The 12,236-nt window shown below is 42.3% G+C and overlaps 1 protein-coding gene across 1 annotated transcript; it reads right to left on the bottom strand.

Moving 5' to 3' along the window:
* Nucleotides 1–3,133: 3,133 nt before the first annotated feature.
* LOC139365744 (nuclear receptor subfamily 1 group D member 2-like) lies at nucleotides 3,134–11,737 on the bottom strand. The gene is made up of 8 exons (XM_071102835.1): nucleotides 11,273–11,737; nucleotides 8,740–8,967; nucleotides 8,422–8,510; nucleotides 8,134–8,278; nucleotides 7,222–7,946; nucleotides 6,787–6,963; nucleotides 6,301–6,511; nucleotides 3,134–4,273 (listed from the first exon to the last, which is right to left on the bottom strand). Exons 1-8 carry the CDS (start codon nucleotides 11,289–11,291, stop codon nucleotides 4,077–4,079), a joined length of 1,791 nt encoding a protein of 596 aa, XP_070958936.1. The 5' UTR covers nucleotides 11,292–11,737; the 3' UTR covers nucleotides 3,134–4,076.
* Between the last annotated feature and the right edge of the window lie 499 nt (nucleotides 11,738–12,236).

The following is a 12,236-nucleotide window of genomic DNA, read 5'->3' as shown; positions in this document are numbered from 1 at the left end:
TGCAGTTGCAAACCGTAGTCTGGCTTTTTATGGCGGTTTTGGAGTAGTGGCTTCTTCCTTGCTGAGCGGTCCTTCAGGTTATGTTGCGATAGGACTCGTTTTACTGTGGATATAGATACTTTTGTACCTGTTTCCTCCAGCATCTTCACAAGGCTTTGCTGTTGTTCTGGGATTGATTTGTACTTTTCGCACCAAAGTACGTTCATCTCTAGGAGACCGACTGCATCTCCTTCCTGAGCAGTATGATGGCTACGTGGTCCCATGGTGTTTATACTTGTGTACTATTGTTTGTGCAGATGAATGTGGTACCTTCAGGCGTTTGGAAATTGCTCCCAAGGATGAACCAGACTTGTGGAGGTCTACTATTTATTTTCTGAGATCTTGGCTGATTTATTTGGATTTTCCCATGATGTCAAGCAAAGAGGCACTGAGTTTGAAGGTAGGCCTTGAAATACATTCACAAGTACACCTCCAATTGACTCAAATGATGTCAATTAGCCTATCAGAAGCTTCTAAAGCCATGATATAATTTTCTGGAATTTTCCAAGCTGTTTAAAGGCACAGTCAACTTAGTGTATGTAAACTTCTGACCCACTGGAATTGTGATACAGTGAATTATAAGTGAAATAATCTGTCTGTAAACAATTGTTGGAAAAATTACTTGTGTCATGAACACAATAGATGTCTTAAATGACTTGCCAAAACTATAGTTCGTTAACAAGAAATTTGTGGAGTGGTTGAAAAACGAGTTTTAATGACTCCAACCTAAGTGTATGTAAACTTCTGACTTCAACTGTAGCCCCAAAAAGGGTTAGACCCATAGCGGAACCCTTTTTTGGTGCTTTAAAGAACCTTTTTTATGTTTCTTTATAGAACCATAGGAACAGGTTCTTTATAGCACCATACAGGTTCCATTGAGAATCTGATGAATATGGTACTTTATAGAACCTTGAATTTGTTTTCCATATAGCACCAAAATGGGTTCTTAGAAGAGTTCTTTGAAAACCAGAATTCTATACAGTGCCAAATAGGGATTATTTGGCTTGTAGCCAAAGCAGATTCTTTTTTTGTGCTACGTATAACCTTTTTTTAAAGGTTCTATGAAGAACTTTGTTCATTTAGTATTTAGTAGGATCTCCATTAGCTGCCCCTAAGGCAGCAGCTGACCTTCCTGGGATCCCACAGGGTTAAAACAGTTACAGCTCAACAAAACACAACAACCGCCATATATAAAACAATACATCATACAATACAGTATTACTCTCTTATTACACATTTACAATATCAAATCCACAATACCACAATAGAATGCATGTTAGAGTGTGAGTGCGTTTGTGTGTGTGTGTGTGTCTCTTCACAGTCCACGTTGTGCCGTGAGGTGTTGTTTGATCTGTTTTTACTGCTCACTTGAGTTACTTTATGTGGAAGAGAGTTCCATGTAGTCATGGCTCTATGTAGTACTGTGTGTTTCCCGGAGTCTTTTTTGGACTTGGGGGGCTGTGAAGAGACCCCTGGTGGCATGTCTTGTGGGGTATGTATGGGTGTCTGAGCTGTGTGTTAGCTGTTTGAACATGTGCTTTCAACATGTCAATGCCTCTCACAAAGACAAGTCGTGATGCAGTCAATCTCTCCTCTACTTTGAGCCGGGAGAGATTGACATGCATGTTATTGATATTTAGCCTTGTACATTTCAGGGCCAGTCGTGCTGCTCTGTTCTAGGTCAACTGTAATTTGCCTGTGTTCTTCTTTGTGGCACTTGACCATGCAACTACAATGTTTCAAGATGCTTTGAGGTTGTAACATACATTGTTTTCGCCCAATAATGCCAATGCCGGTATTTGTTTTTCTTTAAGAATCCCTTTAATTCAACAGTGGTGAGGGGAAACTCTAGGAAGGCCTGTATGTCCATGATCTAGCTAGCTGGTACTGGACAACTATTCAGGACACCAAACAAAGGAAAAACCAAAGTCAACCAATAGCGCGCTAGAATTTGATAGACCTTTACACTAAAAACTGTATGGAGTCTTTCAGCACTTGCCTTTTGTTTGATCAGACAGTGTTGGTTTAATCTTTATTTGATAAGACAAGTCAATTAAGTACACATTCGTACTTACAGTGGCAGACTGACTGATGGTGTGTGTGTGTGTGGGAGGGCACAATCCCTGTTGATACTATGTGTTAAACATAATTCTCTGAGCACTGAAATGAAATGTGTTATTCTAGGAAGGAATTGATGCTCATTGTGCCGGAGTCTGGCGTAATGGTTGGCCTCCCAGACTCCGAAACACATATATATCCCTGGCGACTTGGGTATGAATCCCATCTCAGCTCTTCCTGTCTCCCTTCTACATTCTAACTATCACTGTCCATAAAACTATACAAATATTAAATGTAAAAAAAAGATTTGTGCTCATTATTGCTTCTTCGGGGCATTTTAATGCAAGGTCTTACATCCATTAAGATACAAGCTATAACTTATTCATAATTCAGAACTGTATTGAATTGAGTGTACTTTGCTACTTACCGTCAGGCATTCGTTAACCTGGCTAGCATATAAACCAGCTACAAAGACTCCACTTCTGTCGGTCTCTGGGCAGCTCCTCTGCTGAAATAAACATCTGCACATTTATACACTGTTTTAAAATCAGTTTCCACCATGGAAATAGTGGTACGACATAAAAATGTGGACAGGGCGCCCTTGTGGAGGAACCTTAGTCATTGCATTTCAGGTCCACATTTTGGTTACAGAGTTGGGTGGTCACTTTAAGCGAGGGTTGTTAAACTCATTCCATGGAGGGCCTAGTGTCCAGGTTGTTGGTTCTTCCTTTCAATTAAGCCCTAGACAAATAGATGTGTAGAGTTCCTTACTAATTAGTGACCTTAATTCATCAATCACCCGCAGACACTCGGCCCTCCTTGGAATGAGTTTGACACCTGTGCTTTAAGCCACTTAATTGGACCTGGTTCGTAATATGGAAAATCACCGCACAATACAGTACCCCCTACAATTGATATCGCAATGTAACTAACCACAAACCTACAGTTCTTAATGCTTTACCCCTCATAGACGCTCATATTATCTCACCAAATGAGTTCAAACATATTGCACACAAAAAACTCAAGACCGTAAATAATTTCACTTGTATTTATTTATACTACTTATATATATATATATATATATATGATAGATATAGCATAACTATTTATTTACAAACTGCAATCTTGTCCGTAAAAGGAGACAAATACAGACATTCCCAAAAAAACAACAGATGGGAAACAATATCAGTTTTAAAAGTCAGTGCTGTGCTGAAATGCCAGGAGGTAAAGTCAAAACCACCCAGTAACTCCTCACTGTGAGGAAGGTGGGGAATCAGTGAAGGAACACTTTAGTATCATCGTGTTCACATCATGCGCACATGATGTGGGTCTGTGGTGGCATGTGAGATTTTGGAGGTTGACGGTCCACAACACAATGTGCAAAGTTGTGTTGCTGAAAAAGTGCACTATCAACAAGTCCCCAGAAGGAGGCGTGGTAGAGGCAGCTGAGACAAAGACAGGCAAAAAATTAAATATTCAAAATATTCAGACAAATGAAATACCCTATGTACACAAAGGACAGTAAACATGACAATGCAGTTGAACAATTCAAAAATAAAGAAATGACTCCTTCCTCGGAGGGTTGGGAGCGACAACGTCAAGTTGTTCACCTAAGGATAGCCATGCAATTGCAGCAATTATCTGATTAATCAAGCATTATTTTTGATATAGATGTTTACATTGAGTCTTGAGGGCTTTTATCAAACATATTGGGTCGAAAACAGTGACCAATTGATATTGCGCGTCGTTTGAAACATCCAAAAGAGAGCATAATCCTCACATTCACATTGCTCGTGAGCAATACACTTTGGAATTAAACGGCTTTAACAAACAAAACCAAGTAGTTCTGCACTTCATCATTTCCAGGACCAAGGTCTCCCCTTGGTCCTGGTATAGGAGTGGCAGAGGAAGTCAGTCCTGGTTTTAAAGTGTGGAAGGAGGGTATTAGGAGTCAGATGAGCCCTATTGTGAGTGCCCCATTAAAAGTGCACTTTGAAGGCTAGCAGTTCTTCAGAGTGTATGTTGTTGAGGGAGCGCAGCTCGGGCAGCTTCAGCAGCAGCTTGGTGAAGGTGGTAGTCTCGTTGGCGTGGTTTGTCATGATCAGACTCCGCAGCGCTCGGATCAGCGTGTCCTGCAGCGCCTCCACTGACTTCAAGTCCTGGATCCCCGAACGATCTGATCACAGAACAGAGCATAAGAACAGTGAGTATCAAAGAAGGCTTTAATTTTAATCGTACACATACAGTGCCTTGCGAAAGTATTCGGCCCCCTTGAACTTTGCGACCTTTTGCCACATTTCAGGCTTCAAACATAAAGATAGACAACTGTATTTTTTTGTGAAGAATCAACAACAAGTGGGACACAATCATGAAGTGGAACGACATTTATTGGATATTTCAAACTTTTTTAACAAATCAAAAACTGAAAAATTGGGCGTGCAAAATTATTCAGCCCCTTTACTTTCAGTGCAGCAAACTCTCTCCAGAAGTTCAGTGAGGATCTCTGAATGATCCAATGTTGACCTAAATGACTAATGATGATAAATACAATCCACCTGTGTGTAATCAAGTCTCCGTATAAATGCACCTGCACTGTGATAGTCTCAGAGGTCCGTTAAAAGCGCAGAGAGCATCATGAAGAACAAGGAACACACCAGGCAGGTCCGAGATACTGTTGTGAAGAAGTTTAAAGCCGGATTTGGATACAAAAAGATTTCCCAAGCTTTAAACATCCCAAGGAGCACTGTGCAAGCGATAATATTGAAATGGAAGGAGTATCAGACCACTGCAAATCTACCAAGACCTGGCCGTCCCTCTAAACTTTCAGCTCATACAAGGAGAAGACTGATCAGAGATGCAGCCAAGAGGCCCATGATCACTCTGGATGAACTGCAGAGATCTACAGCTGAGGTGGGAGACTCTGTCCATAGGACAACAATCAGTCGTATATTGCACAAATCTGGCCTTTATGGAAGAGTGGCAAGAAGAAAGCCATTTCTTAAAGATATCCATAAAAAGTGTCGTTTAAAGTTTGCCACAAGCCACCTGGGAGACACACCAAACATGTGGAAGAAGGTGCTCTGGTCAGATGAAACCAAAATGGAACTTTTTGGCAACAATGCAAAACGTTATGTTTGGCGTAAAAGCAACACAGCTGAACACACCATCCCCACTGTCAAACATGGTGGTGGCAGCATCATGGTTTGGGCCTGCTTTTCTTCAGCAGGGACAGGGAAGATGGTTAAAATGGATGGGAAGATGGATGGAGCCAAATACAGGACCATTCTGGAAGAAAACCTGATGGAGTCTGCAAAAGACCTGAGACTGGGACGGAGATTTGTCTTCCAACAAGACAATGATCCAAAACATAAAGCAAAATCTACAATGGAATGGTTCAAAAATAAACATATCCAGGTGTTAGAATGGCCAAGTCAAAGTCCAGACCTGAATCCAATCGAGAATCTGTGGAAAGAACTGAAAAATGCTGTTCACAAATGCTCTCCATCCAACCTCACTGAGCTCGAGCTGTTTTGCAAGGAGGAATGGGAAAAAATGTCAGTCTCTCGATGTGCAAAACTGATAGAGACATACCCCAAGCGACTTACAGCTGTAATCGCAGCAAAAGGTGGCGCTACAAACTATTAACTTAAGGGGGCTGAATAATTTTGCACGCCCAATTTTTCAGTTTTTGATTTGTTAAAAAAGTTTGAAATATCCAATAAATGTCGTTCCACTTCATGATTGTGTCCCACTTGTTGTTGATTCTTCACAAAAAAATACAGTTTTATATCTTTATGTTTGAAGCCTGAAATGTGGCAAAAGGTCGCAAAGTTCAAGGGGGCCGAATACTTTCGCAAGGCACTGTAAGTATTGTGTGTTAACACCAGTGGCTGAATGGTATGTACAGGACTGCGATTTAAATGCCACTTTTGACCAAAGTAGTGCACTATATAGGGAATAGGGTGCCATTTTAGACACAGAACCATAATACAGTCAGCCAACCAGCCAACCAGTCAGACAGAGGACAGCCAGCCAGCTAGAGGACAGCCAGCCAACCAGTCAGCTAGAGGACAGCCAGCCAGCCAACCAGTGTGTTCACAATTACAGTGTGTTAAAAAGGACACTGTGTTTTACAAGGACACTGTGTTTTACAAGGACACTGTGTTTTACAAGGACACTGTTTACAGGGACAGTGTTATTTACCAGCGGAGACGAGGACGACAGCAATGAAGAGGCTCATCTCATCCTTGTCCAGCTGCAGAGCGGCCAGCTTCTCGCTGAAGTCACACATGGAGGTGAGCAGCTGCCCGGCCCGCAGCGAGCGCAGCAGCTCCAAGCTGTAACACTTCCCCGTCAGGAAGGTCACGGTGCGCTCGGCCACGTCGAACAGAGAAGCGAAGCACACCATAAGCACCTGGAGAGAGAGAGGTGGGAGAGAGGGTGTGTTAGAACAGGGGTTTATGGTGACTAGCACCGGGCAACACACTGGCAGAATTCAACAGTGATAATGCAGAGAATTCAATGTTGAGTTCAAATACACTGATACTCTGTCATAACATATCTACAGATTGTAATATATTTAGCCAATTCAACACTCAGAGTTAAAGAGAGTGCAATGTTCAGTTGGAACACGACAGCCAGAGTTGGGAAAGATCTATTTTTGAAATCAGAGAGTCCAGGGATTCTTACCTCAAATGTTCCGTTTTTGAGCAGGCTGACTTGGTCGTACTCGGAGAGGTCTCGGAAGCCCGGGATCCTCTTGGCAAACCCCACCACCTCGCGCACGGCCGGGATGAAACTCAGGGAGAACTCCTCCCAGATCTCCTGGCTGCGCTGGCTGGGGTCCACATAGAGACTAGGAGTGACCTGGGGTGACAAGAGTCGAGAACAGGGCCCTCAGTTATGGAAAACAGAATAATGGAGTAATAATGCAGAAGAAACAAAATGGAGGGGATTTAGAGGATAGGCCTTTTTAGGTATTTTCCATGTGTGCTTTAGGCATGGTTATGGGGTAATTTCAGGTGTGCAGTATACAATGCATTTCTACTGTAACATTTTGTAAAGAGACCTTCAATCTCCTCAATGTTTCAACGAAGGCTAATTAAATGATAAACGGACACTCACCATGTTTGTCTTGTGGTCCTGTAGGCTGTATGATGGTCTACTGTAACCATTGGAGACGGTCTGTATGTTGTGCATTATGTTGTGGCTCCTGTGATGGAGGCTGTAGGAATCTTCTGGCATTCTACCACTGGGGGCGCCGTTTAGCTGCGCAAGCTGCTGCTGGTAAACAACTCTCTCTTCCCGGTTGGGACTGTTGGTGACGTGTTGATGGCTGTTGCAACTAGGTTGGTAACCCCTGGTGTCTTGGTCGCAGCGTTTCCAGCTCTCCTGCAGTTCCTCCATGCGGCTGTCTCTCCTGTCTTTTACAGTTTCCCTGGCGACCGGCGAAGGTGACTCCTCCGGTTCCTCTTTGATGGACTGTTGCTGCTCACGGCGGTACGTGAATGTGCCCTGGTGACACACCCTGGAAGGAGGAACCTCGTCATCGCCGCTATCCGATGAACAGGAAGAGGCGGAGCTAGAGCTGGTCTCCATGGAGTCTTGAGCGGAACAGGGTGAGGAAGGGTTGGAGCCTGATGAAGACGAGATAGAGGAGGAAGAAGAGGCGGATGAAGAGGAGCTGCCGTCATTGGGGAGCCCTTCCATGGGGCAGGGTGGACTCTGGGTGCCGTGGAGCATACTGTGGTGCTGGCTGTTGTTGTTCATCATCATGTTGTTCATGGCGTTCTGCATCTCCAGCAGCATGCGCTGCTTCTCTCTCTTTGGGATGCGGCCAAACCTAACAGCTGGAGAAGGAAATCCAATATAACACACATGAGTACATATATCACTAATAAGGGCTCAGATATCCCTACAGTCAGTCAATCCATCCAACTTGTAAAAGGAAACCCCTCACACCATTAACCATTGTATTTCCCTATGGGAAAAAATGCCGTTATTATTTTCTATGTACATTTAAAAGTGAAGACTCACAGTCTCTAGACATGCCCACAGCCAGACACTTCTTGAAGCGGCACTGCTGACAGCGGTTCCTGTTGATCCTTATGACGGTGCAGTTCTCCATCTTCAGGCACTTCTTATACCGGATGCTATGCTGGATGCTCCTCCTGAAGAAACCCTGAGAACAATCACAGAGAACATTGTTTGTGTGCGGTTATTACCTAGTTAAAACGCGAACGACACAGAGCCATTGAACAACATGAATGAAACCTTGGACTGGCAGTGTGGCATTCCGTGAGAAGCAGTCAGGACTAGTCTTACCTTACAGCCCTCGCAGGCGTGGACGCCATAGTGGAACCCCGAGGCCACGTCGCCGCACACCTTACACAACAACACCATGCCGTTGATCTCTGTAAGGAGAAACGCACAGCAATGTTACTACTAATTCACACCTCTCTAACCAATGTGCTATTCCACCTGTACACGATGATGACTCATGTAGACTTGAGAATACGAAATGCACCTATTACCTGGATTAGTGTGGCAACTCATACAATGCATTTCCTATCCTTTGTCATTCTGAATAAATCTAGTATCCTTGCCATACTGAATGTATTTCCAGGGCTGAAATGCACTCACTGGTGATGCTGCTCTTGGTGGAGGTGGATCGCCCAGTCTTGTCTGTGCCGTGGCTACGTGGGTGCTTGGCTGTGGTAGGGCTGGCGATGTCCACCATGATTCCTACTGCCCGGCTTGGCAGTGAGGGATGAGGCGAAGAGGAGCACAGGTAGCCGCTGCTGCAGCTGTCACTCAAACAGCACTCCGGGCTGGAGGCGGAGCCAGAAGAGATGTAGGCTATGACACCACCTGAGGGGAGAAGGGGAAAAAAGACAAAAGGTTAGTGGAATATAAGTCAAATATACTTCATATCAAAAACATAATATTGACGTCATAATCTTGATGTCGTAATATTTTGTTACAACTAAGAGGGACACAAAATAATATTATACGTTTTTACCCCATTGTAAGTCAGAGTAAGGTTATAATAGTGATGGAAACTAGGTCAAAGGTAAATAATAAACCATATATAAACATAATATAAGCCATTCAATCTGATAAAACATCTGCCTGTTTGCCCTTGCCACACCCAATATAGAGCAGGACTTATTCCAGACCGTTTCCCCCCTTCGTTCATTCGTCCTGGTGTTTGACCTGTTTTTACTATCTCATTCAGGTGGCATTTGAATAACACCACTGTTACATAACAAGTTGGCTCAATGGGTGTGTACAGTTATATCAAAAAGTACAGCAAAGCCTGCAGTCCAAGTCAGGGTCATACATGTCACCACTGTTGAAGAAAATGTTTGAACCAAAACACTAATAATCACAAAAATACTTGATTTAAAGACTTTTGGGCACAGGGTGATATGGTGTGTTACATGATACCCCGAAACCTAATCAAAATCGCAAATATCTTCCATTTGACCTAAATTACTTAATGGTGTACCTTCAAAACATGCCACTTTGCAGTGTAATGTGAAAACGAATGTGTTTCTGGAATCATTTGTATGCACTTTAACATTTATTTTCCATCTAGGTTGGGGTTGGGTTTCTCAGTTCTTCTATACTATATTATGTTAAATAATACTGCCATCTACAAAACAAAAGAGCAGTAACTGCACTCTTGGTCAAAAATGTGTTGACATTTTTTATACATTAAATACATGATTTATCATTTGGACAAAATGTGTTTCAGATAAAATGGGATGTCATGTTTGCAGTAGCTGGAAAAAGTTAGTGAAACCAAGAAAAAAAGCAGTAAATGCAATCGCTCACCTCAGTTATTGCTTTTTTTTATTTACCTTGAATCACTAAGCTTTGGGCTGCAGTTACTGTGGTTTAACATGGCATTATTTATTGTTGTTTGTTGAAACAAGTATCAAACTATATGACACTGACAGCCACATACAAATAAATGTATGAACACAAGTTTGTGTTAAAAAGAAACGGTAATTCCAGTGGGAGTACCAAGCAAGAAGGCAGTAACTGCCGTCAGGGTCAATTTCAAGATAGGGCTGATTTCAAGGTTTTACTGCTAACCTACAACGCATTTCATGGCCTTGCTCGTACCTATCTTTCCGATTTGGTCCTGCCGTACATACCTACACATATGCTACGGTCACAAGACGCAGGCCTCCTTACTGTCCCTAGAATTTCTAAGCAAACAGAGGCAGGGCTTTCTCCTTTAGAGGTCCATTTTTATGGAATGGTCTGCCTATCCATGTGAAAGACGCAGACTCGGTCTCGACCTTTAAGTCTTTATTGAAGACGCATCTCTTCAGTAGGTCACGTTATTCCATAAGAATGTTGACATTATTAAACCAAATGCTTAAATATGGGCTAAATTAACCCAGCTAGGAAAATAATTCACCTGTTGCTTGGTGTACAGGAGGCTCAGACACAAAATCAACATAAATTAATATATTGTACTATACTATGTAGCCCTAAATGTAGTTAATGCTCTCGAAGACATGGCCATGATAACCTAACTAGCTATGACAATTCGCTTCCAAAACCCACCCACATGTGGACCTGTCATGTCTAAGAGAGCAAATCTAGGTCACCAAAATTGTCTCCTTCAGTTTCACGTGGACCTGCATACAGCCCTCGAGCTTGGACCCAGAGCAGAATTATGCAATTATTGCGTCACAGCCTGTTCTCGGCCAATGAGCAGTGAGAGTCGAGAAGCATTGGCACATGGCTAGGCAGCTTGGTCCATGTGAGGTGAAGCAAAGCTGAACATTGTAGTGTCAAAACAAAAAAAAACGTAGCACAGTGGCATTCCTAATCAACATACATGGCTTGACAATAAGCAGACCAGAAAATCTAAATAATCTATTAGGTTTCTAATTGTGGTCCATATATAACTTGTAAAAATCACACAACTAAATAAAATGTGAACAGATATTAGCCAGATTTTACTAGCTTTTTCTAGAACAGATGCTTAGAACGACACATTCATTCTTGACAGCAACAGTAACACCAGATTTGTAACAAAGTGACACATTTGCAACAAAGTAACTGGTCAATGTAGCGAGAGGTGGACACTTTAAATTACATGACAAGATACATTGTAACATTGTAATAGCACGGATAATAAAGCCGGTCTTACCAGGCTTGATTGAGCCCATGTCTGCAGGCACCTCGATTCTGAGAATCTTTAGAGAAAGCAACCTATGCTGACTAAATGTCTTGTCAATAACTCGCCTGTTTCACAATGTCAACTGGATGTTTTCTGTAAGGATTGCAAGGTGCTATTATCCTTAGTAGCACAGCGGTTAAACTCAAATTCAAAGCGTCGATCATCTAAAGCTCAACACTGTTTCTTATTTTAATCTCAACTACATTACTGTAGTAAATATTCGTGGCATTAATTTAATTATCTGCACTCCACTGTCAGTATCCTGAACAAAACAAATTCTGCTCTTCTTTCAGCCAAAATGTTCCCGCGACTTTTCAATGGCATCTATTACAACCCAAATAGTTTTTGTATATTTAAAGATCTGTAACAAGATGAGAAACGCTGGACGAACTCCCTTGTTGGATGACTCTTCTGTACGATGACTCTTCTGTACTCAATGTTCTAAATAGTGTGTTAACCATGTGACCCAGTTGTCAGCCACTCCCACTTGCGTGGGCGCTTGAAAGTCACTTTAACCCAGTGACACACTTTTACAGACCAGAGGCAGACTTAAAGGCTCAGTGCAATCAAAAACGTGAATTGCCTGTGTTATACACACAAACACTGTATATCCACACTATGAGCATGGAATAATACTGTGAAAATGATAATGCCCTTTTAGTGTAAGAGCTGTTTGAAAAGACCACCTGACATTTCAGCCTGTTTTGCTGGGATAGACTTTTGGCCTGCCTGGTGACATCACCAGGTGGTAAATTAGTTAATATACAAATAAGAGTTTCAAACCTCGCCAATAACAACTAGTTTTCCATTTTCATCTCCCCACTTAGACCACATCCAAACAGTCCTAGCAAAATTACTGCTTGAGAAATTGCGATTTTCTGAGAAGTTGTTTGTTTTTCATTTGTAATGGACAAAAACAATCACAGTAAGGTAC

Source organism: Oncorhynchus clarkii, chromosome 2 (genome assembly GCF_045791955.1).
Source record: "Oncorhynchus clarkii lewisi isolate Uvic-CL-2024 chromosome 2, UVic_Ocla_1.0, whole genome shotgun sequence".
NCBI lineage: Eukaryota > Metazoa > Chordata > Actinopteri > Salmoniformes > Salmonidae > Oncorhynchus > Oncorhynchus clarkii.
Note: the sequence above shows the minus strand (reverse complement) of the source record. Positions and strands in the feature narration are given on the sequence as shown.